We start from the raw sequence: 27,011 nt of genomic DNA, 5'->3' as shown, positions 1-27,011 counted from the left end.
ATCAATGAAGTAACAAAATCGTACAAGATGCTCCATGAGGTAGAAAAGGAAGTCCAATCTGAAGCAGCAGCAAAAGGTATTGCTCCCACAGAGGTAACAATGGCAATTAATTATCTCAATTAATTACTATCATAACATTGACCCAGGTAGATATAATTCTCCCCATGTAACCAAGGTTGCTGTCATATTCAGAAATGAAGATGAAGAACCTCCTTTTGAAAGGGACTTGCTCATTCATTGTAAACCAGATCCCAATAATCAGAATGCCACTAAAATGAAACAAATCAATATCCTGTTTCCTACATTAGATGCAATGACGTATCCTATTCTTTTTCCACATGGTGAAAAAGGCTACAACAGAATGTATCTGAACACCAGCTACTGGAAAAATGTCGCACTGATGCCAAAAACACCAGCATTATTGACAGAAAATGTCTAAAGACCAACGTGCCTTTAAAGTTGAAAGAAGGCGGTGGCGACGACAGAATATTCTAAAACTTGTCCACATGGTGTATTCTAAAACTTGTCTGTGCATTAAGACTCAGAGACAACAGTGTAATCGACAATAATACTAGACAAATGTAAGGACACGAGTCACACAAATGCAGTATTACGGATTTCATCTCTCTGTGCAGGACATGTTTAATCCTATTTTAAATGCAGGAAAATTAACTCAGCAGCTGGGGATGTGCCCGCAACCAAGGTACATGCCCTGACCGAATCGAACTGGGACCCTTGAGTTCACAGGCTGACGCTCTATCCACTGAGCCAAACCGGTCAGGGCGGTAGCCAGAGTTTTTAATATTAAGCTGAATGCTCTTTTAAATGATGTCTGTAAATTCCATTTATTTGGCAAAGTAATAGCTAAAATTCATGTCATTGAATTTCAGAAACATGGACTGCCTCACGCTCACATATTATTGATATTAGATAATGAGTCCAAATTACGTTCCTCTAATTAATTCCCTTTTAATGTGCAAAAATTTCGTGGGCTACTAGTATCAAAATAAAGCATTAGCAAACAGAATCTAGTAGCTCTCTAGATTCTGAAAAATAAAATTAACATAAGTGACATTTATTCTCAGAAACCATGGATAGATGATAATCCAATAGAAAAGTGGGTAAAAAATTATGAACCAGAAGTTCACAGTAATACAATAGGAAGGAAATACAATAGGCTATTGAAAGTATGAAAAGATGTTCAACCTCACTCATAATAAGAGAAATTAAAATTTGAAACTTTTTGATATACTGTGTTTCACATAGTTTGTCAATGATCAAAAACATTGATACCACATAGCATTGGTGAGTGTGTTTGTGGGAGAATAAATTGGTATAAATTCTAAAAAGGGTAATCTGGCAATATTTATCAAATTACAAATGCACATGCCTTTTGAGCTGGCAATTCATTTGTAAAAACGGAACTTGTTAGAATATAGGATTCATGTGAAATAGCATAGGTACACACTGTTATTTTTGCTGCATTTTCTTTAATAACAAAATATTGAAAATATCCTGAATATCCAATAGTGCCTCCTTATATAAATTACAGAACATCAATGCAGCAAAATACTATCAGTCATTAAAAAGAATAAGAAGTACTTTTTTTTACTGATCAAGAAAAATCTCCAAAATGCATTGCTGAGAAAGTTGAAAGAACAGTGTATATATGCTACCTTAAAAAAATGAAGAAATATATTTGCTTGCATATATACAAATATTAGAATAAGGAAGTAGTAAATCTGGGGTTGGGGAACCTGCATAAGAAGAAATTTTGAATCATATAAACCTATTTTTAATGTTATGTATCTCATCTGGTCATAGCAAAAATTAGACCTTCATAAATTCATCATTTTAAAAGCATGCACAATCTGAAATTAAAAGTAAAAATGAAATTTTATCACCTCCACACCTTAATTATGTCTGTCTTCTGACCCAGGTCATCATGTACTTCACCTGCCAAACAAAAATTGAGAATTAAAACTAAATGAAATTGATACTAGATTTAGACATTTAATCTTCAGAAATACACTTATTAAAGTACCACTACTGGGTGGCATTCTGGGTTCAAAGGTAGACTTTTTTAAGAGTCTTTTCAAATTGTAACCCTAGACATGGCTATCTATACAGAGAGATACTCATTTTGCCCAAGATAGAAGTAACATGCAGTATGCATTTAAGCAAAACCTGCAATTATGTATTTCTGATATCTCCATCATTCTGGCATTACATTATCTATGTTGTTTGCGAGAGGCAAATTTTATCTTCTACTTTATCCCCACAGTTGGGGAGTCCAAAATTGTATCCAATACAGACCAATTCTTGTCAATGCTAGAGCTCGGTGAGTACATCTTTGTCTACCGTGGTTGAGGCCAGGTACCATCTGTGCATTATGAAGGTCAGATGAGCATGTAAGCTTTAAACAATGGCAGTGCCTTCTTCAGGCAGAGCACACAGCCACCTACTATATGTGCCAGACACTAAAAAATAACTTCTTAGGATAAAGCCAATATCTGATTATTCTAGCTATATTGTAAAATACTGGACATTTACAGTAGAAAATAAAAAATGTTTAAAAGTCCTACCACCCAGAGAAAACCAATATTTGCAGTTGTTTTGAGGTTGATTATATGTGTGTGTATTTTGTGTATATGTTTACAGGTATACATATATTCATCATATTAGTCAAAAATTTCTGCTTCCTGCTGTTTTGTAACCACTTAAAGTATAAGATTTTCTCCTGTCATTAAAAGTTCTTTGTGAATCTAATTTTGAAGGATTGTATGATAGCCCATGTGGCATCATTTACTTTAGCTTTATCCTAACTGGAGGTCTTCAAGATTTTTTTAATTTTTGCTTGGCATTTGAAGGTTTAGTACTATTTTCCCGGCCTATAATTCTTGTAAAAATAATGAGTTATTTGCATCCATCCTATGCCAGAAACTTACATTATCACTGATCTTTATAAAAAACCTGCCAAGTGAAGATTTTCATTTGTTTTACGGATGAGTGAACTGAAGAACGGAGTTCAATGTAACATGACTAAACTAAAACTGCAAAGGCAGCAGAGTAGGTTTTTGAACTTAAGCCTCTCTCTCTTTTTACTACATAATGCTGTGATAAAAAAAAAAAAAAAGACACTTGATTAACAGTTATTTGTTGTTTTTCTGAGGCACAGGTCTAAGTGTGGGCTGCTGTGTAATTGCATGTGGGAGGAGTCCCTGTGCTAGTGAGTAAACCTAACCAAGCACCTTGATTTAAATTTCAGACTCACTGTGCTTATGTTCCAGTCATTACTCCATATGCAATGACTCTAATAAAGGATGAAAACAAAACTGCGTCTTTGTGTAAAATGGTCCCCCCAGAGAAATCTCACTTTTAGGGTTGTGATAGGAGTGAAGGGAAATTAAAGAGGTCTAAGAAAAATAATAGTTCTGAGCCAGAAAATAGATAAATCAGAGTATAATGTCAAAAATTTGCAAGGCCTGGATCTATGATATAAACAAGACCAACATGTATGATAACAGGGAAAAGTTATTCTGAAACATAAATTATTATGGCATACAAATTAAGGGCGTAAAGAGGCTACTTAAATATTTCAGTTACTTTCCTGCATTTTATGAGAGAAATTATAAGCTATCATGAGATTTGTAAGTTTGGAGATTTGCAAAGATCTTGGGATATTTACTTTGTGAAAATCAAAGGCCTTCTCTAAAAGTATTCCTGTGACAAACAAATCTGGGTCCATATGTCTAATAATTTACTTAACATCATTTCCTAGAAGTGATATTATTATTATATTATCAATGGTGCCATGGCAAAATAATTCAAAAGTTCCCTCAAATTCAAAATATCTCTAATACTCTCTAAAATTTTCCCATTTAAACTACTCTTTGGGTTAAGGCAGTAGTTGGAAAGTCTTTGGAAATAATGTCCATAAAACTTTTTAAGGAAAGTTTCTGTTTTAATTACTAGTCATTATGATAGGGATATACAAAATACACAATATAGCTGAGGCTGTGGGATTCCAGGTTAAAAACCATCTAGTCCACTGCCAGAGAAGTAGGGGGCAGAGGAGAGGTGAGGAAACCATGGTGTCCCTGGGTTACAGGGGTGGATTGAAAGACGGAGGTTAAAAGGCAGGAGAGTATAAAAATCAACGTCTTGTGTTCTTAGTTTCGTTCAAGGTCAAATCGTACTTTAAAATATTTGGAAGTATGTGAAGTTTCCCATCAGGAAACAATGGGAACTTCTTCCTGTGTTTCTTGGATTTCCTTTACTTCCTGAGATTTCTGTTTGGAGAAACTGGACTCTCAGAATTCAGTGACATAAGATCAGGGGAACCTTCTGCATAGCGTCCATGCTCTCAGCAGAAGGAATTGTCTGCTAATTGGCCAAAGTCTGGGTGAGAAAGGTCACATGTAAATAGAATGCTTGAAGTTCAAATACAGAGCAGGTATCCTGACAAAAGCATACAAACAGAACTGCATAATGATGAACTCGCTTGTCTGGCCCCTCACAGTAGCTCTTTACAGTGTGAATTCTCAGGAATGAATAGTGAATTCTCACAAATACAAGCAGTAAAATCAATTCCAGAGCTGATGGGAAGGATGCAGAAAATACTACCAAGAACTTGTCCCCTCTGGGATATGGACCCATTAAGTACCACAAAGCAGAATTACAGAGTCGGAACACTGAATGGAACTTTGGAGAGTATCACATCTAAGCCCCTTCTCTACCCATGAATGGTAAAAAATTCAGTTTCATCTAAATTATTCAACATTGCCTGGCTGGTGTGGCTAAGTTGGTTGAGCATCAACCCATGTACCAGGAGGTCGCTGGTTCGATTCCCCATCAGGGCACATGCCTGGGTGACAGGCTCAACCCCCAGTAGGGTATGTGTAGGAGGCAACTAATCATATTTCTTTCTCATTGATCTCTCTTTCTCTCTCTCTCTCTCTCTCTCTCCTTTCCTTTCTCTCTAAAATCAATTTTAAAAACATTTAAATTATTCAATTTAAAAACATTTCAGTTATTGGATAAATATTTATTGATCCAACTAATATTTAGTGAATGTTTATTATGTGCTAAGCACTGTAAGATTATGGTGGCACCCATATTAACAAGAAAGCAGTGATAGTTTAGGATTTCTTAATAAGAAAAAATATATGGGCTTGCTTATTTTTTACAGGACCATTAATAATATCATTTTTAAAAGGAACTGTTTCTCTTACCATAGATTCTCCCGTTAATGGAACATTTTTTAAAAGTCATGATGTTCTGAGTGAGGGTGCCCGTTTTGTCAGAGAAAACATATTCAATTTGGCCCAGTTCCTCGTTGAGCGTGGTCGTTCGAGCTGCAGCAGGTGTTGCTTTTCCAGAGTAATACATCTTCTGGTCCCAGTTTATAAAGTAACTGTGTCCCAGACGAATTACTTCCACACTTTCATCCATTAACATAGAGAGGGGAAAAGAGTTGCTCCATCAATTTCAGAACATACAAAGCTTTGCCAAAGTAAGAAGTCTGCCAAAGTCCTTGGAGTGTAGAAGAAATTGTGGATGCTCTATCTATCCCTAGTCCCTCGTGACCTTCAGAAGCAGAAGCATCTCAGCAGAGCCTGTTTCTTAAACCTTCCTAAGTCATTTCCTTACAGCACAAGAAGACAATAGGCTGGCTTTGCATAAAGCCTTAGGGAACAGTTCATGGTTCTCTATTTACATTAAACAGGCCCAGTGGAGATTTCTTGTGTTACATATTAGTTGGCATTTCTCCTATATCTTAGGAGAAATGTTATTAAAGATGTTTGTCAGATGTCTGACCTAACGTAGTGTGTTATTGAGGACTTTCTCTTCAATACTTTATTTGATGTGGCTTCACTTCACCAAAAGATGTGGAAAGATCCCTGCGAAGCATGGAGGAAGCCATACTAGATACTGAGTGGAAATAGGGGAGTGTTGTCATATTGCTCTGCCTACTTACCAGGACAAGAGCATTGTCTTACAACCTAGTGATGACTTATGACTTTCCAACTCTGGAAATGAAATTTCTGTAGCCCAAGGTATGAACTTTCTCAATCTTTATCATACATAAGGCCAAATCAATTTCCAAAAAAGTTGTAATAATGTAAGCTTCTACCTTAGATTATTGAAAATTATCTTTTACTAAGTGCCAAGTCAAATGCATCTAATTGCTCTTTACTGCATTTCTTTTCAGCGTGTTAAACATTTGTTTCAGATTTTACTGGCCAGTTGTTTTCTTCTCGGAATTATCTAATTGTGTTATCTGCCTATTTTATTTTCCTATTGAGATGTTAATGTGCTTAGTTATTTAAGAAACATATTTTTAATATATATGCATTATGCAAATATGCTACCCAATTTATCATTTGTCTTTTAATTCTATTTCCACTGTTTTTAACGTACAGAAGTTTTCTCTTTTTAATTGACCAATTTACCCATGTTTTAGAGTTTCTCTTTATATTTCAGTTTGGGGACTTCTACTTAGATTAGATAGGCCCTCCAGTGCCAAGATTATACATACAGGTAACCACATTATTCTTCTATTTCTTTATTAATTTTCCCACATTTAATTATTTGTCACAATCAGAATTTTCTGAAGTATGATGTACATATTAAGAGCTAATTTCAATTCTTACCAACAGAAAGGTCCTCATCACCATTTAACACTGAGCCCTTCCCCCTAGTATGCTGGGCTGCTTTCATGTCACATATAAATTACTTTCCTCACTAGAACCTATTTTAGGAATTTCAGTTGTGTTCCTTAGTGTGTCACTTTAATGCATCCCTTGTTTTCATTATTGTAGCTTTCTAAAATTTGGCAATATCTGGGAAGAGATGAGAGTACATTTATTCTCTTCTTTTTCAAAGATTCTTAGCTATATTCACTCATTTATTCTATGATGATGGGATCATCATATTCGTCTAAATAAACTTGAGAATCAATGTGTCAGCTTTCTCATAAAACTTACTTAGGTTTTTATTAACTCTATGTTGGCTTCTGAATTGTTTTAAATAACTGATATTTTATAATGCCTAAAACAACTTCAAGAAGAATAAATATTTCCAGGAATTCAATTTTGAAAAGTGTCTTTATTGTTAAAATTTTTTAGCCTGGCCAGTATGGTTCAGACATTGAATGTCAATCTATAAACCAGGAGGTCAGTTTGATTCCTGGTCAGGGCACATGCCCGGGTTGTGGGCTCGATCTCCTATAGGGGGCGTGCAGAAGGCAGCCAATCAATGATTCTCTCTCAACATTGATGTTTGTATCTCTCCCTCTCCCTTCCTCTCAGGAATTGATAAAATATGTATTTTTTTAAATTTAGTCTTAATTTTTTTCACATAGGTTCACACCATAGCTTGATAACTTTGTTCCTGGACATTATATCTTTTTACTGATAATTTCTTAAATTGTCATTGGCTTAATGAAAAGTTTTTAATATTAAAAGTAACTTAATATTAAAAATGTGATTATATGACAAAATCAGACATTTAATTAAATGATCTTACTCAGAGTTTTATGGAATCATTCTTTTGGATTTTCTAGAATTGTAATCACATTGTCTAAGCTCTTCCTTTCTAATAGGTTTATTTCAGTTTTAGTTTCATGTCTCACTTTATTCAGTGATATTTCAGTTGCATGTCTTAATACATTAATAAAGACATCAGAACAGAACAAAATAGTAATGGTCATAGCAAGAATCTATAGCTCATTTCTGATCTTAACAGGAATTAAGCCTTGGTTTTCTCAGCTGTAAAGTGAGAAAGTTCACAGCAGCCTGTTACACTACCTCTGGTCTCCTTGAAGACAAAAGAGGACACCCAAGTACATTAAATTCTATGCTTCTAGCTCTGTCACTGCATGACATATCTACATTTTCCTTCCCCAAAGTGGTATGATATTAGCTCATTTTCTAACTATTAAAAAGTTAACACTTTTTTTTCACCTAAACTAAAAATCACATTATGACTCTGTAGAATCATATGATATAAAAATAAATGTCATGCTCTGCATGTATTTATTCATATATTTTCCTGTTATGGTTTACTATTCTGTATCCACCACCACCACCACCCGCATCCCACCACCCCACACACACACTTCCTTATAAGGTCCTTGATAACTGTTCTAATTCAGCTTTGTTTTCCTTATTCTGTCACTCAGAAAGCATTAGTGCACATGAGCCAGGCACAGCATCTTACCTGTCATAGGCAGTCAGTCAGGATTACATAAATGAATCCTGACACTCTATTCACTCATTTCATTAATAAGGACATTAACAGAGGTTAAGTGACTAACCCCGGGTCACATAAATAATTAACCACAGAGCCAAGACTAGAATTCAGGCATTTGGTAAAGCCAGTGCAGACCTGGCCTTAAGAATGCCGTAAGAACAACATTATGCAAGTAACCGCACAGATCAGTTGAAGCTTTCATTTATTTAAAAGTAAGTCGCTCCCTGAAAAGTTAAAGCAAAAAATGAATGGAACAGAATTTGATCCTTCTGTGTTGCAGTACAAGCCAATGGAAATACTCTAAATTAACTTGAATTCTTAGACCTTAAAATAGTCTGTTGAGAGAAAGTGCATCCTTTTTGTTGGGAAAGCAGGATTTAAAAGAGTCACGGTGGAACATTCAGCCTTTTGTTTTATGATAGAGAAAGGAGACACATATTCAAAGTTAGCATGATCAAGCTGCTTAGTGTACTCTGCCTTCATGCTCAAAGAGCAGGCTAATGATTCCCCCTATTGGGTGGCTAAACAAGCAACATGGAAAGGCGTTCCTATTGCTTTGGAAAAAACACTCAGGAGCTAATTCCTTTGGCTACAACAGTTGCTTTTCTTGAGTTGGTATATTTAAAAAACCATAGCTGGGTATGTTTAACACTACAGATAAACAAACTGACAGCATAGAAATATCTTACCACAATCAACGTCCTTTGCTCACATGGGATTGTTAACCATTCAAAGTAAATTCTGCACTATTACTCTCAAGTGACATATGGCACTAATTTATCCTTGGTAGCTATTCAAAAGCCTAAGGGAAGCTTCTGGTGAAGGCCTTTATCCCTCCAAAGAGAAATATCTGGGAGCTCTCTTTTTCTAGCTCTCAGTCTGTAAGACTGAGCAACCTGAAATTCCTCAGAATGCTGCCCCTACTCCAAGTTCAGATCAGAATCACTGTTCCTATGTAGTGAAAGCAAAGCTTGCATTTATCCTCATCAATTCTGTGCCTTACCAACAGACAGAGGATTCCAGCCTCTTTTTTATTCTTGATTTCTTCACCGATGATTAAATCATACACAGCTTAGGCATAGAGGAGAAAACACTGCGCCAAGTGTCAGAAGACTTGGATTTGGATCTTGGTTCTAACCAGCACCCTGATCCTGAATGAATCATCTCACTTTTGAAAAATGTTCAGCAATAACTACTTCCTAGGAGTGTTAGGAGACATAAGTGTAGGTGGAAACACTTTATATAAAATATAAAATGCTATCTAAAGGTAAAGTGGTATTATTTGGAGCAGAAAGATACTCAGAAATCTATTCTCTTAATTCCCTCATTTTACTTAGTAGCACATATTTGATAGGCTTTTTCCAAGGTCACACAACTATTGGTGGCAGTGCCAAGACCAGGACTTGGGTTTGGATTATTCCAAACAGATTTTCTTTCCACCACTACAGGGGACACATTAGAAGGAAAAGGAATGCTAACCTGGGAATCTAGCCTTGGTGTCTCTCTCTCTCACACACACACACACACACACACACACACACACGCAAATCATTAAATGAAAAATGCCAATGCACTTCAAAGAAAGAATGTATATAGAATATACTTCTTCCTTCATGAGGGCATATGAAACTGCACACGTACTGGTGGTAAGCCACGATGAGCATTTATTATTCATTTAGGACATAAAAGGAAAGCTGTAAAAGCTGACCATAGCTGTTCTGGCAAAGAGCAGGATTGACTACAGCCTTTATAATTGGATACAAGCTTGAGAGGTCCTCAGAATCAAAGATGAGCCAGTAGGACACAGTTTACATAGAGCCCACTCTGACCACGGTTCCAGAAGGCTCAAAGCAATTTGTGGTGTTATGGCCACATGCCACTACTTCAAGTCAATTCCCCACAACTTGACATTTCAGCTCCCTGACCACTATCCAAAACAAGGGCGGATTTTGTGCATTAAACATCCCTTGCTTCATCTAGCTAGAATTTGGAAAGAGAGAAAAAGAAGCTCATAACAATTAGTGGAGATTTAGAGCTGGTGATTTTGTGTATTGTTAAAATACAGATGATGAGGAAAGTCAAACAACCAACGCTCCTCTTGGCTCCAGCCTCTCCAGGACTGCCTGGCTCAGCCTCGGTAGAATTAGGATCACAAATGTCTCAGGTACAGACTCTAGGGCCAACTTATCAAACACACACACTCACATACACATATATATCTGTATCCATCTATATGTGTGTGTGTGTGTGTGTGTGTGTGTGTGTGTGTATCTATGAAGAGAGACCATTTTAGCTCTAGAAATGACAGATCAAGTTGTGGTGGAAGTTATGAATCATGATTCTATTTAACAATGGTTGAACACCATCAACTCCAGTAGGTCCTCGGGTTACGTCGGAGATCTGTTCCTACGACGTAATGCGATTTCGCCCTAAGTCGGAACCCACCTACATAAGCACCTATGTCACTCACATGGAGCACCTACACAGCAGTAATGAAGTGAAACACAAAAACAAAAAATTGAGAAGAAAGATAACAACTCCTGACCTTCACTTGTGGTAAATAAATAATAAAAAACATAAAGCACATATGTACATACGTCTAAATGACGAACTTTTTTATTTTTTATAAATTTTTGTAAATGGAAGATGGCGACATAACCATGAAATGACATACGTCAAATCTGATGTAACTCGAGGACTGCCTGTATATTTCAACTCCTTCATGTACTCATTTATAGTTACAAACAGTAATAGGGAAAATGAATATTCATTAAGCTCTTATAATATGTCGGGCATCTTTCTAAGAGCATTACATGTTTGTTTACTCCTCAGACAATCTTATTATTTTTCTCTATTTTTAAAATGAGAAAACTGAAGCACTAAAAGGTGAGTCAACTTGCCGGATTGACAGAGCTAGTAAGTGTAGAATAGAATCTGAATCCAGGTATCTGGAGTCAGACTAGTGGCAGGAAGGCACCACCGCCAGAGATCTCCCCAAATAGTCTTTTTTAAAATATATTTTATTGACTTTTTACAGAGAGGAAGGGAGAGGGATAGAGAGTTAGAGATATCGATGAGAGAGAAACATCGATCAGCTGCCTCCTGCACACCCTCAACTGGGGATGTGCCCACAACCAAGGTACATGCCCTTGACCGGAATCAGACCTGGGACCCGTCAGTCCACAGGTTGCATGAGATTATGTTATAGTCCATTTACTCCAAAGAAAAAGGTTCATGAGAAAACGAATTGAATGAAGAAAATAAAATGCATGTATTGTAATTTGAAAATGTAAAAGTTAAACAGATTAACCAGCTTAGTTGCTTCATTTGTAACAGATGTGGCAGATCATAAACAGAACGAGACAACTATCTCACTGTTGTAATTTTAAAACAAACAAAAGTGATTACGCAAACAAAGGCTCTTGGTGAAATGGCTTCCCTAAAGTATAAACTCTCATCTTACCTCACATATAATGAAATAGGTACAACTGTATTGAGAATAATAATATAGGACCAGAATGTTAAGAATCCTGAGAACACAAAGTTCTTCTCTCCTTCATTCCAGAAAAGGAAACTTCTGAATTGGTCCCCAACTTGGTTCTCCCAGATTGAATTTCCTATGGCAAGACTAATTCCCAAGCATATGAGAAACCCAAATATCTGAAATGAGAATAGAAGTCTGGTTAACGTTAACTTGAACTCAAAACTAGTCATAGCAATGCAATCTAACTGCACATCTAACACCAAGAAATTGTCATTTGAAAAGCAAGTTACACAAAGCTCTTCTTACTTATCACTAGTCATGGGAGTAAAATTTAACATTATTATGTAGGGAAGTCAGCTAAATATTTTACATATATTTCCTAAATTCTCCTATTGACTCTGAGATAGGAACAATCTTTCCCACATTTTACTGGTCAAAAACAAAAACAAAAATACAGTGAAAGCACAGAAAAATTATTTAACTTGTCCACAGTCACAAAGCTAATAACTTCAATTCTTTGAGTCATAATGAGCACATATATTTAAGTGGCTTAAATAAAGAAGCTCATATGTCCTGATGTGCCCTCGTCAACCCCAGTTTATATCTAATAGGAATAGGGTTCTTTCCTTCCCCCTTCAAAAGTTTCCTGTTTAATAAGTTATATAATCACCTGAGCACAAAAGCAAAAGGAAAAAAATGTTCAGTTATAAAGAACTGTCCCAGACTGAGCAAATCTTTTAGACAGAGTTCTAGCTACATAATGCTTACTAAGGTCAACAAGAAAGATAAGGATTAATTAAAAGATTTCCTGACATATATATTTCCTTTTGAAATAAGGAAAGCCAAAGCCGGTTTGGCTCAGTGGATGGAGCGTCAGCCTGGGGACTGAGAGGTCCCAGGTTCGATTCCGGTCAAGGGCATGTACCTGGGTTGCGGGCACACCCCCAATGGGGGATGTGCAGGAGGCGGCTGATCAATGTTTCTCTCTCATCGATGTTTCTGACTCTCTATCTCTCTCCCTTCCTCTCTGTAAGAAATCAATAAAATATATTAAAAAAATAAAAAATAAATAAAAGGCTTCTTTAAAAAAAAAAAGAAATAAGGAAAAAAGGTAGTATGCAACCTAAAAATTAGCTGACTCTTACATTGTGATTAGTATCGGTATTAGAAAAGCAGACATTTTGGAGGTATAGCAAACAGAAATACAGCAAAGTCAGTTCCTTGTGAGCCCAAAATTACAGCTTTAAACAGGAAGAACACAAAGTCAGTGGACAAAGACCTGAGCTGAACTTGGTGTTCAGGTGACTTTGCTCTGCTAAGTGTCACCCTGTGATAGGAGCAGAGACCAGCCACTGTGGAGGGAGGAGTGGGGCTAAAGAATAGGAACGCATTTCCCTCCGATTTCCTTTCTCCTCCATGAAAGAATATTCAGATGCTCTAGAACTGCTTTCTTCTTTTTTCTCTCATGAACAAGATAACCACATTAAGAAGACAAAGTTTGGGGAAAGGCAATTAGAAAACCATGTATTAGAGAAAAGTAGAATTGTGAATCCCTGAAATCCTACCAGTGTGGTACCTGGATCATACAGTATCCTCTTTCTTTCAATGGCTAATACTACAAATTAATTTAACTGAACTACTGTAAGAACATTAAAATTGGTGATAGTGAGCATTAAATGCCTGAATTCAAGAACCGACTCAGCTTCTAATACCCCAATGGATCATCCAACTGTCTAGTACAAAAAGCTGGGTCAGTCCTTGCTTCACAACCCAGTAATTTTACTCTGTGGTGGACAGATACACAATTCCCATGCAAACCCTAGTAGTGAGCTCAGGGTCATTTAACTTGGAAATTCTAGGAGGGGCACAGACTCTTTCTTGGCATGCCCCCTTGACCAAGGGATTCAGCCCCAAGAGGAGAGGAGAAAAGTCCAGGTCTGAGGATAATACTGAAAGTAAATCAGAGCCTGGCCAATATTTTGTGCCCAAATAAGAGTCTCTTTCCTTCTTTCCTTATTCAGAATCCCACTGTTACATATCAGTTAAGCAAATAATTACTTGTGAGTCTGTCTTGAGGGAGGTGGGGGGACATGGTTCAAAGTTACTGTCCTCATATTTCAAGGTCAGTGTCCTGAAACTTAACCCCTTCATAAGGAGGCAAAGTAATATTACATGAAAAATCAGATATCAGATCCACAGCCTAAGGTAGCGTGAGACTAAAAAAAGGATAGGATACAAGGAATTCCTGACATTTCTAGTGTGTGGTAGAGGAAATCATTTCCAAAAAATTCAGAGGAGAAGTAATATTCAGAGGACAGAGATAAGCATGAGCTAGGAGGTATAGAAGCCTTTATGAAGCAGAACTGTGACTTAGGCCTCAGAGAATTCATAAGTAGAATCAGTTACATGATTTTCAGAGCCCAGTGAAAAATGAAAATGTGTGACACCTCCCCTTGTTAAAAATTTATTAATAATTTCTTTTAAAAAAAAACCTACGTAGTGACAGCAGATCAATTACTAACATGAGGCCTTTCAGAGCGGGGACCCAGTGCAGCTGAACAGATCACACACTCAGGAAGCTGGCCCTGTCCATTGAGCAAAAGTAAGACAACAGAAAGACAAAACTACCTTAAAATTACGTTTTGTTTCTCAAAAACAAACCTTTAGGATGTGGAGAACTTGCAAGACCATGAAGAGCCGTAAACACTAACCCCACCTCACATAAGAAACTCTACCAATGGTTAAGAAATCATAATCTGGAAAGTAGAGGGCTATATAACTGAGCCCAAAATGCAGAATCCCCAATATACACTACACAAGTGGAATGTAGACTTCTGAAAGAATTCTCAGCAAAATATAAGAAATATATTAATATAACAATGACTAGTGATATTGCCTACTTTTGTTATAGTAACTTACCCATAGTACTAGAGTATTCATCAATCTATCAATGCTTGTTCTTTTAAACTTTGTCTTTCCACTGTTCTGCATTAGTTTAGTGTCAGGACCTGCAAAAAAAAAATGTTTTTAATAACAACTGTGAAATGATTAGATGATGATGATGATGATGATGATGATAGGGAGGAGGAGGAGGAATTCCTACTCATGTCAAATGTACCTGAAAATAAAAGAATATATTTTTCAAAATAATTTAACTTTCTGTAAGAGCAAGCAAGGGCCATTATCAAGTTGTATTTGATTCTCAACTGGTGGCTTAACAACAACTCTGGAAACTACAAGAGAGTTCGTTTCCTTAGAATAAAATAAATACAGAGAGAACTTGTAGCTGAAAGATTTAAGAAATGGTATTTTTTTCAAAATCTGTGTACATATATCTTTGTAGTTTGGAGCAGTTAAAAATAATTAAGTCAATCAAAGTCATGAATAATTTGAAAATGTTATAAAGAATCTACATATATAAAAGCCTAAGTAGGCGGAACGACTGGAATGACCAGACGACTGGTCGTTATGACGTGCACTGACCACCAGGGGGCAGATGCTCAATGCAGGAGCTGCCCCCTGATGGTCAGTGCACTCCCACAGCCAACCTCCCCTGGCTGACCAAACTCCCGCGGTCCCTCCCCGCCAGCCCCCGGGCTGGGACTGGGAACCGGAGGTGGGTAGTGGTGGATGCAGCCCCTTTTTCAGGGGGGCTGAGAGCCAGCTTCCTCCTTAGGACTGGCGGCCAACGTCCTGTGCTCCATCCCTCCCCTCAGCCGGCAGGCCCCAATTGGCTCGCCACCCACCCGGCACAGTGGCGGCGCAGCAGCGAGGGGAGGAGGTAGGGAGGCAGGGAACCGCATAGTGACAGGGTGCCAACTATGGCAGTGGCAACCAGCAGCCGTTCCTTCCACACCCAGCCCGGTGACCGTCGCCTCCTCTCTAGCCCAGCCCTGATCAGCCTGGCCCCAACTGGCCCTGATAGCCAGTCAGGCCTAGGAACCTCACTCATGCATTAATTTCGTGCACCGAGCCTCTAGTGTAATAATAAATACAATTCAGAATACTAACATAAAAAAATGAAAAGTTAAAATAAGAAATCAAATTCTGAATCTGTTTCTCAAAATGATTTGAGATGCCTTTAATAGAGAAACTAGAATAACTACAAACCATGAATGAGCAAATAATTTAAATCTTTACTATGTATTACATACTGAATATATAATATGCACTTTATGTAAGGGCAAGAATTGTTTTAATCTTGTGTTAGATTAATTTCAGGTAAATGCAATACATTATCTCATGATATACTAACTAAGTGCCTTGTTCAAGGAATTCTAAGAATATTATTAACTGTGTTAGAGGTAAATTATTAGTTGATTAACAAAAGAGAATGTTAGACTATATTTCTAAAGAGATTTCTTGTGGGCAAAAAAGATGCTAAATAGAAGTGATTAAATTTTAATTATACCCAATTTCTCTAGTTTTCCCTCTCCACATCATTTTCCCCCTTGATGATTTTCAATTCATGAAGCCATTTAATATAGGAGAAGACAAGAAATAAAAGAAAGGATGGGAGGCACACATAAAATTTACTCCATTTCAAAAGTCAGGGTGAAATGAGCAACCCTTAAAGACTTTCATTTACTTTGAAGAGAAATTGAAGCAAAGATTGGGTCTCAGAACAATTCACTGTCTTAAGTTGAAAATTGTACCCCAGTGCCCTATTCCCAGCCACTTCTGTGTAAAAAAGACCACCCACATTTTCTCAAATCATTTATTAAAATCATGTGGACAATGAGGATGGGAAATATTTCTTTTATAGTAAAGATCACAAAAAGCAAATAAAGTTTGTGATTGCTAAAAGCTGAAATATTAACAGCTGTGTGCTAAAATTTACATTTCTTAGGCATACATGCACACCAGACTAGCAAAGAATCTATTTAATGTATTTCTAAGCATTTATTTAAATAGTAGAGGCCCAGTGCACAGATTCATGCACTGGTGAAGGGTGCGGCCTACAGGGATCAGCTTGCTGTGGGAGCACTGCTCATCCCAGTCAGCCGAGCAGCTGTGGACCTGCCCTCTGAGTGGCTGTTCCTACTGTGGGAGCGCCACTCATCCAGGTCAGCTAAGTGGCACTCCCACTGTGGGAGCACACTGTCCACCAGGGGGCAGCTCCTGCATTGAGTGTCTGCCACCTGGTGATCAGTGCACATCATAGCAACTGGTTGTTCTTGTTCCACCATTCAGTCGCTGGGCTTTTATATATATAGACTAGAGGCCTGGTGCATGGAATTAGTGCACTGGGGGAGGGGGGGAGCGTCCCTCAGCCCAGCCTGCACCCTCTCCAATCTGGGACCCCTCAAGGGATGACTGACTGCCCGTTTAGAAGCCCACACAACTGCCCTCTCCTGCCAGCCATCTTATGGTGGCCATCATGTGTCCACATGGGGCGGCCACCTTGTGTGTTAGAGTGATGGTCAATTGCATATTACCTCTTTATTATATAGGATATCCACAGCACAGGTGTTGATATACACATATCTTCTTGACTTCAAAGGTACATCTCTTGAAAGACTTTTCTATACTCAACAGTCCCAACTGCCCTCTCCTGCCAGCCATCTTATGGTGGCCATCATGTGTCCACATGGGGCGGCCACCTTGTGTGTTAGAGTGATGGTCAATTGCATATTACCTCTTTATTATATAGGATATCCACAGCACAGGTGTTGATATACACATATCTTCTTGACTTCAAAGGTACATCTCTTGAAAGACTTTTCTATACTCAACAGTCCTTGTTTCCTTATCTCTTACTCATTACTCAACCTAGTTTCTGGGTCAGTCACTCCACTCAGCAGACCTGGTGCTATCATCAATATCTCCTATGCCTTCTTTGACCGCTCAGCAGCCTTTGGCTGTTGTCTACCACATCTTTTTGAAACACACATTGTTACAATTTTCTCCTGCTTTTCCTCCTACCTCTTTGGTAGCTCCTTCTTTGTCTTTCATGATGACCACCACTCTCCATTCAGCCATGAAATACTGGGATTCATTAAGCTTGTAGAGGCTATATTCTCTACATTTTCAGTCAACCTTCCTTGGGAAATCTCACCAAAACCACAATTCCAATTATCATTTATAGACCAAATATATATCTCCAGCTCAAATTGCTCCTGAGCTCTCAAAACCCACATACTTAGATCTCTATATGTAAATGCCTATATGACATCTTCACCTAAATCTTTCTCAGGCTTCTCAAGTGGCCCTTGTCCAGCCCAACTTGTAATCTCCAGGCATATGTATATTTCTATACTCCATGCTCCCAAGTTCCTCATCTTAGTAAAGGGCACCAATTCTCATCCAGTTGTGAAAGCTGACAGATACCTAGGAGTCTAATCTATCTCCATGACTCATACTCTAATCCAAAGTAACTTTGTCTCCCTAAATCCACTCTCCCCCTAACTCTAATCAATACTTTTTTTCGTTCCCTAACACAATCATACATTTTTTTTCTGGGATCTGCTATTTATCAGCTTTACAAGCACTGTAGTCAAGAGTGAACTTTTGAAATTTAACACATAAACACAGACCATCAGTTTGAAAACTTGCAATGGCTTCCCAATGTTCTTAGGATAAAGACCAAAATCCTGGAAATGAACCACAAGGTCCTACATGGTCCAAAACCCACCCATGTCTCCAGGCATTCATTCATCTCTAGCCTCCTTGCTCTCTATGCTCCACACTGTCCTGCTTAAGTTTTATTTTTTACTTCACCATCCACATGCCTGCCATAGGTTCTTTACCTATAATGTGCCTTTTACTTAACTTGCTCTTTCCTTTCAGATTCCTGCATTATATACTCTTGTGAATCCATGTTCTTTTTCTTCAGAGTACTCATCTCCACTTGGATTCTATATTCAAGACTACAATTGTTTGACATTAAAGTATCTGTCTCCTATCAGATCCAAAACCACATGAGTGAAGGGACTGTATTTGTTTTAGTCATATTCTTAATCACAAATGAGTAATTAGTATAGTGCCTGACACATAGTAGGCACTCAATTAAATAATTGCTTAATGAATTAATTTATTAAGTAGCTACTATGTGGTAGGCAATGTACATATGTGCTCTTTATCTATTTTCTCAGCTAATGCTTAAGATAAGCCAACAGATTAGTTATCCTTAGCTTACTAATAATGAACCTGAAGTTTAAAGAATTTAAGTAACTTGCCTAGGATTTCTTGTCTTGTAGGTGTCAGAGCCAGAATTTGAACCCAGGTTTAGCTAACTCTTAATCTCTTGCTCTTGAACACTATTTAAAAAATTATATGAAATAGTCCATTACTTCACTGACTCCTTTAATCAGCGTGTATTTAAGACAATGACTCATTCAGAGTCCAAACAGGAAATAGATGACAGATTGAACAAAGATAATTAGAGAAAGGTTTATTTATAAAGGGACTATACAAAAGTGTGCATGGAAGACAAAAGGTTAAGAAAGAAACCAATGACTTAGTAGCAATCAAGACATTTCTCTTGAAGGGAGGGAATGAGGGAAGATAGTTGTTATTAGACCTTAAAGGAAAGAGGTATGTAGAATTTGCAGCCTTTAGAAGAGTAACTTTATATTGAGGGACCCAGCTAACTTGAAGTGACTTCAGGAAGACAGTCAGGAAGAATAAATACTTTGATCTCAACCTTCCTTCTCCCTTTGATCTATCTCTTCCCAGGGATCCCCAATGACCATGGCCCAAATAAAAGCCAAAGTTCAAGGAAACCTATGAGTATAAACCATACAAGTCAGCCTCTAGGCCAGAGAGAAGAGTGGAGAAGGGTGACAGTAGATCTGGAGGGGCAAATAGAAGACATTCAGAAAAAAAAATCTACTATGTGCCAAGATGGAGGGAACACCTTAAACGAATAAGTATCCTACCCTTAGAAACCATACTTTCTCCTCTCTTGGGTACAAAGGAAAAGTCATTACCAGGCCGGCATGGCCTAGGTGTTAATGTACATTAGACCCTCCTAAATTATAGATTTGTAAAGTAAACCATGTCTGTCTCTACAATATTCCTTGCACAATCCTCAATAGTAGGTATAATTAGAGTAATAATACAGAAAGAATAGTTAACAATTTATTTTGGATAACTGTCAGAACATCTAGGTGTTTACCTGGAACTAGTTCCCCCATTAGATGTCTCAAGACTTACAAGTTCTGAGACAGTCATCTGTGCAACTTTGGCATTGATGAAACCATCCATTCCTCTGCCTGCCCTCGTTCTAGGAAAGCTTTTATTCAACATTTGTGTCCAGACGAAAGACAATGGAGGCATTCTCTGCATTACAAATATCTGCCAAATGTTTCCTGTCAGGAAACAACCAGGCCACATCAGAAAGGAAAAGGGTGTTCCCCGACTTCCCTCTGCCAAGATTCAAAGAGCAGTACTACATTTTCCCAGCTCTCAGCCTATGCACTCTGAATTGATGCCGAAAGCAGGAAGAACAGAAAACATTTGCCAAGCATCCCCTTATTATATGCATTGTCTCACTGAGCTTTTACAATGACTGTCTAATGTATCTATTATTATCCCCACTTAGAGCAGAAAACGAAAGCTTTGGAAGTTTCAGTGGCCAAAGTTTAACATCCTACAGCTGGTAAACAAGTCTGAACCCAGATCTGTCCAATTCAAAATTGTGCAAACTTTCTGTTATACTACTGAGAGGGAGACCTGCTCAACTTACCACCCCACTTCCTTCTATGTAGGAGCATTTTCCCATAGAGTCAACCTTATGAAGGAAAACTTGGCCCCTGTATGGTTCACAGCAGCTGTCCTAGCTTAACATGCTGTAGCTGAACCATAGTCCTGAATCCATCTTTTCAAACAAGATCATACAAATGCAAACAAAATGTTGGGCTGCAGCCCATTCTTAGGATGAAGCATTCCCATCTCTATGACGACAGAGAGCAAACTAGGAGAGTCCTTCCCATCAGAGAACCTTCAATAGGTCTCTCCTTTATTAAGTAGGAAGGTAAACAAAGGTTAGTGGATAAGCTTGGCTCTCTCTTTCACTCAATGCAAGAAAGAGGCAAATGAATAAATATATGACATAGGTTTATTTTCATGACAAAAGAATGAAAGCATCTGATGAGAGAATTATTAACCCAGACTCATTCCCAGATAAAAGCACGTGCACTGCCTCATTTCCAGGGATTTCCCAAGTCCTTTCAATGGCAATGTCCCAGGCAGCAAGAACCTTGCTAACACCCACAGCTGAGAGCATTTAGGAAGAAATGGGAGGATTTTCCAGGTTTGGAACCCTTTTGAGTCTTTAATGAACATTTTGTTGTTGTTGAGGAAAGTCAGTTAAGAAAAACATTCCAATTTTGATTGCACATATAGTCAGTGAGCCCAAAACATATCTTAATTTGGTGTCACGATAAACAGCATTTTAAAAATCAAGGGCTGGCAATTGAAGCCATGAGTACAATTTGAGTGTCTTTATGAAATGGTGCTACTGTAAGCTTCCTTAGCAGGAGAGGGCCACCTTGGGCCCATAGAAACAAAATAGGGAAGAGTGGCCAGCAGGAAGAGGAAGAGGTACCCCCCCTCTCTCCCCTGATTCCCACCCCACCTCCATCACGCAGACTTTCCAGGGCTCACTGTCCTATTGATGAATAATAGAAGACGCTTTGGAGTGTAAACAGAAATGATTGCAGAAGCTCCAAGAAAGCTTTTCCAAAAGAATTATTTGACCTTTGCAGACTACAAAATTAACAGCAGAGCAGGGGGATCTCTTTCGTAGTCTTCCCCCACTTTAAAGGCAAGTTGATTAATACATATATGATGAAGATAATTGAGATGGGGTTAACGAAAGAGAAATTTAACTGTAGGCATCTAGCACCCACTAGTAACTCAGGGCCAAGCAGCCTTAGGAATAAGTTCATGATGTTCAGAAGTTCATGGTTCCTTACACAGTGTGACCACCAGATTATTTCCAGAGCATTGGTGTCTTCCCCCAGTGCTCTGCACTCTGCAGTCAATGCAGGTAAATGAAAGCATTGTGTTCATCTAGCCTGGAGAGCCCCAGATGTCAGGAAGGGGTCCCCCCCAAACCCCCGACCCCAACCAATCCTCGGCAGTCAGCTTTACCTGCAAAAATAACCATTCCGAAACACCAGCTGGTGTTTCTCAGCACACAGCCCCTCAGGATTATCTTCTCATTGTTGAGGGAGTGCTCACTGTCCTTCCAAGAGAGAACTCCCGTGAATTTATCTAATTTGTTGTTAGGTGCCTCACAGACAACAATCCCTGCAAAATGAAAAATAATTTTAAAAGCCTTTTTATGAGTTACCTTGAACTCTCTTTAGAAGCCCACAGTATTTTGTTACCTCCTTACTTCTCAGACACAGTATATTTTACCTTCTCTCTCTCTCTCTCTCTCTTTATTTTATTGATTTCAGAAAAGAAGGGAGAGGGAGGGAGAAATAGAAACATCAACGATGAGAGAGAATCATTGATCGGCTGCCTCCTGCACACACCCTCCTGGGCATGTGCTCTGACCAGGAATCGAACTGTGACCTCCTGGTTCATAAGTCGACTCTCAACCACTGAGCCACATTGGCCAGGCTTGACCTTCTCTTTTAGACAACACAGAGTTATATGTACAAGACTGCGCTAGGAAAAATAAGTTAGAAGGTACAAAGATAGAAGCCCATCAAAGGTTTTAAACAGAGCTTACTGCGCTGTGTGAATAAAAACAGAAAGCTCAAGAAACATGGGAATTTTTTTTTTACTTAAAAAAAATCACTTCTCTCTACTTTTAGTTTATAACAATGACCTTTGACAAGATTAAGTGTGGACTGTCCTAAGAGTTTTTCTTATCCCATCACTTTTAATTTAATGTAAACTCTTCCATAGGTTTAGATGGTATACCTTCAGTTTCACAGCCAAAGTTAATCAGGTTTTTCTAGGCTCATAATCAGAATTTTAAGGGCTTTGCAATATTTCACCCCCAGGAAACCTGGGCCTTGTTTGCTACATGTGCCTGAGAATACGTGTGATTCCTTTCAGCTGTTCTATGCTTCTCATCTTGATTAGATTCAGAGTTCTGGAGACTCTCAAAGACACCATATAACTTGCCTCAACCTGGCCAGAAGATGTATCTAGTTTTGTTTTGTTGTTTTAAATTCCAAGCCCATTCCAAACCAAGGGCATGTCCATTCCAAATCAATGAATCAATTTGTTCCACTATTTCAATAAGAATCTACACTTTCAGGGTAGGTATTCTCCTGGTAGAAAAAGAAACCAGAAGTAATCTTTTATGGACCCTATCACAAAATATAACTATTAGATCAAAAACATTTTGACTTTGGGTGGTTGTTGGCACAAAATGCAATATACAAATGACATAGCATGGAATTGTACAGTTAAAACCTATATAATTTTATTAGCCAATGTCAACCTGATAACTTTAATTAAAAACATACATTTGTACTGCAAACAGTTGAGGTTTAAATTTTTATAAGTAAAGAATATAAAAGGAGGTTGTGGGTAGATCCAAACAGGGTAGATCCAAACAGGTTAGTACCTATAAAATTCTTTCTCTCAAAAACAATTAAAATACGTGTATTTAATCAGAAGCCAAATATAGGTTGGAACATAATAAATGGCATTTGGAAACTAAAAAACAGAGGCATTGATTGAAGGGAAAGGAGACCAGCCCTGCCTAGAGAACTGCTGTATTATACTGCTACACCACTCACCAAACACCTTCTAAACTTACAACATTCTCACATAGGCTCCCTTTCCTTCTAGGATATCTTTTCCTTTCAAAACTCTTAGACCTAGGGGACAGCAGCCAGTTTTCACATAGTCTTATCACTTCTGACCAACCAGATTACTAATATTAATAGATCTAGCATGAAAAAAAAAAAAAACCAGGCTTCTGCCCAAGATGGCAGCGTAGGTAAATGTGGTGCTCCCATCCTCCCACAATCACATCAAAATTACAACCAAACTACAGAAAAATCATCATTCATAACCACCTGATATCTAGCTGAACAGAAGCCCTATGACTAAGACTATAAAGAAGCCACACTGAGACTAGGAGGAGGAGGGGAGATGAGAAACGGGCTGGTCTCACACCCAGGTGTGGCAGACAAAAATCAGAAAGGATGTCTCAGCTGCAGAGGTCCCCATGAGGAGCAAGGCGTCCCAGCCCCACACCAGGCCTCCCAGTCCAGGGTTCTGGTGCTAGGAAGAGATGCCCCACAACTTCTGGCTGTAAAAACCAGTGGGGATTTTGGCTGAGTGAGACAGAGGGGGCTGCTGAAGTCCCAAGCAGTTCTTCTTAAAGGGTTTGTGTATGGACCTACTTGGACTCACTCCCTCTAAGTTCCAGTGCTGGGGAAGAGCTCAAAAGGCACCGGGACATACAAGAAGGAATTGAATCATCTTGCATCAGGATGAGAGCTGGAGGGGCAGCTTTCTCCCAAACAGAAGTGCTGGCAGAGGCCATTGTTCCTTTTCTGAGAACTTATTCCACAGAGTTTGCAGGCAGGGGCCATATCTGACTCTCCATCAATCTGACAACTACTGTTCATCCTGTCCGGGTGATTCTGAGACCCTACCCCACACAATTTGCTAACCCACCCCAGCTGCTTTCAAGTGGCTTTTTCATATGAATGGCCTAATTTGGCTCATGCCTCAGACTTTACAAAAAGCTCTTTAAAAGTAGCATCTGGCCTGGGCATGCCCGGTAACACTAGCTAAGTGGCCCTAGGCCTGACACTAACAGCAGCCAGCTTTGGTTCACAGTTTGGTCTCCCCTGGACACCTCCAAGCCCAGCACAAGTAGCAGCCACGTGCAGATTGCTCTGTAGCTAATGCTGAGTTTCCCAGGCAGAACACAGGTGGCAAGTGACCTTGGCCTGCACCTCTCCAAGGCCCCAGAGGCAGTGTATCTGGTGGAAAGCTTCAGACCACATCAAAGCACCACCCAGCCACCTCCACAAGTGATACAGTCAAGGGGCAGACCCAGTAGACCTTAGAGCCCCACTGAAGTAAGCCCTGCTTCATGGTGTGGGGACCTGCATAACTGATCCTACCTAGTGGGCACAGCCAGCCCTTTCAGTCAATTGAGCTAGGGGTAAATACCTCCCATTGATGTGCCAACAGCAATCAAGACTCAACTACAACAGGAGGTGGGGAGTACACCTGGAGTGCCCAGCTTGGGTGATCAAGGGCTGTACCACTGGACCCTACAGGACACCTACTATATTTGGCCACTCTAATAAGCCTGGGAGATGTAGTAGGTTTACTTAAGGCATCGAAACAAATGAAGCAAGGTTGCCAAAATGAGGAGACAAAGAAACATGTCCCAGATGGAAGAACAGAAAAAAAACTCCAGGAAAAGAACTAAACAAAATGGAGACAAGCAATCTACTAGATTCAGAGTTCAAAACATTGGTTATAAGTATGCTCAATGAATTTAGGGGAAGAGTAGATGAATTTAGAGAGAATTTCAACAGCATAAAAAAAGAACATGGAAACCATAAGAAAAAAATAGTCATATATGAAGGATACACTAACTTAAATGAAGAATAATTTAGAGGGATCAACAGTAGATTAGATGAAACCAAAATCAAAAATAGCTATTTGGAATGTAAGGAAGCAAAATTCATCCCATCAGAACAACCAAAAGAAAAAATAATAATAATAATAAATGAGCCTCTTGGACAACTTTAAGCTTACCAATATTCACATCATGGGTTTGCCAGAAGGAGAAGAGAAAGAGCAAGAAATTGAAAACCTATTTGAAGAAATAATGACATAAAACCCCTAACCTGGTGAAGGAAATAGACATACAAGTCCAGAAAAAGCAGAGTCCCATACAAGATGAACCCAAAAAGGCCAACATCAAGACACTTCATAATTAAAATGCAAAAGTTTAAAGACAAAGAGAAAAAATTTTAAAACTGCAAGAGAAAAGCAGTTGGTTGCTTACAAGGGAGTACCCATATGATTGTCAACTGATTTCTCAAAAGAAACTTTGAGGCCAGAAGAGATTGGCAAGAAATATTCAAAGTGATGAAAAAGCAAGGACCTTCAACCAACTCTACTCAACAAAGCTATCATTTAAAATGGAAAGACATATAATGAGCTTCCCAGACAAGAAAAAACTAAAGGAGTTCATCACCACCAAACCAGTATTATATAAACTGTTGAAGGGTATTCTTTAAGAGAAGGAGGAAGAGGAGGAGGAGGAGGACAAAGAAGGAAATATAAAACATAAAATGATAATACATACATATCTATCAATAATTGAACCTAAAAAACACAAAAAATAATAAATAAGCAGGACAGAAACAGATTCATACATAGAGAGAACATTTTGACAGTTGCCAGATAGGAAAGGAGTTTAGGGGATGGGTGAAAAAGGTGAAGAGATTAAGAAGTATGAATTGGTAGTTACAGAATAGTCATGGGGATAAAGTACTGCATGGGGAATACAGTCAATAGTATTCTAATAACTATGCATGGTGTCAGATGGGTATGAGATTTATCAGGATGATCATTTAGTAAGTTATATCATATCTGATTACTTGGATGTACACCTGAAACTAATATAATATTGAATGTCAACTGTAATGAAAAAAAATTTAAAAATAAATGCAAAAGAAAAATTAAAAAATAAACCATAAATACTGGTTTGGTGGTGATGAACTCCTTTAGTTTTTTCTTGTCTGGGAAGCTCTTTATATGTCTTTCCATTTTAAATGATAGCTTTGATGAGTAGAGTTGGTTGAAGGTCCTTGCTTTTCATCACTTTGACTATTTCTTGCCAATCTCTTCTGGCCTCAAAGTTTCTTTTGAGAAATCAGTTGACAGTCATATTTAATTTTAAAAATGAAATTAAAAATAAATTTAAAAAGTCATTTTTTATATGAAGGGAAGTGGCTGAATTCTGGTTATTCTCATTATGGTCTATCAATGATAATACAAAGTAAATTAAAACTGATTTCAACTGGCCCAAGCTGTTCGGACAATTATGTGGTGGGAGAGGAGACCTTTTTCTAAATTCTAAGAATTCAGTATCCTTTTTTCTTGACCAATAATTTTTATTCCTGAATTTTGTACAACAATATGTGTAGGAACCAAGAGGAAATGAAGAAGAACCAAGAGGAAATGAAGAGAAACCAAGAAGAAATGAAAAATGACATCACTGCTATAAAGAACTCAATAGAAAGCATCAACAGTAGACTAGAAGAAGCAGAAGACCAAGTCTGAACAGTAGAAGACAAGGAACAAAAGAATGCACAAG

At 38.3% G+C, this 27,011-nt stretch overlaps 1 protein-coding gene across 5 annotated transcripts in view; it reads right to left on the bottom strand.

Annotated features, from left to right (window-relative positions):
• The window catches only part of ATP8B4 (ATPase, class I, type 8B, member 4), a 220,759-nt gene that overhangs the window by 74,682 nt on the left and 119,066 nt on the right, over positions 1-27,011 (bottom strand). For all 5 annotated transcript variants that reach the window (XM_015558941.1, XM_015558943.1, XM_006756016.2 and 2 more), the window contains 5 exons: positions 21,839-21,997; positions 14,660-14,748; positions 11,720-11,916; positions 5,235-5,443; positions 1,913-1,956 (listed from right to left, as the gene is read on the bottom strand). In XM_015558941.1, coding sequence (XP_015414427.1) covers positions 1,913-1,956; positions 5,235-5,443; positions 11,720-11,916; positions 14,660-14,748; positions 21,839-21,997 — 698 coding nt within the window. The remainder of the gene's footprint in view (positions 1-1,912; positions 1,957-5,234; positions 5,444-11,719; positions 11,917-14,659; positions 14,749-21,838; positions 21,998-27,011) is intronic.

This window comes from Myotis davidii, unplaced genomic scaffold (assembly GCF_000327345.1).
Source record: "Myotis davidii unplaced genomic scaffold, ASM32734v1 scaffold132, whole genome shotgun sequence".
Lineage (NCBI taxonomy): Eukaryota > Metazoa > Chordata > Mammalia > Chiroptera > Vespertilionidae > Myotis > Myotis davidii.
This window is presented reverse-complemented; position numbering and strand designations above follow the sequence as displayed.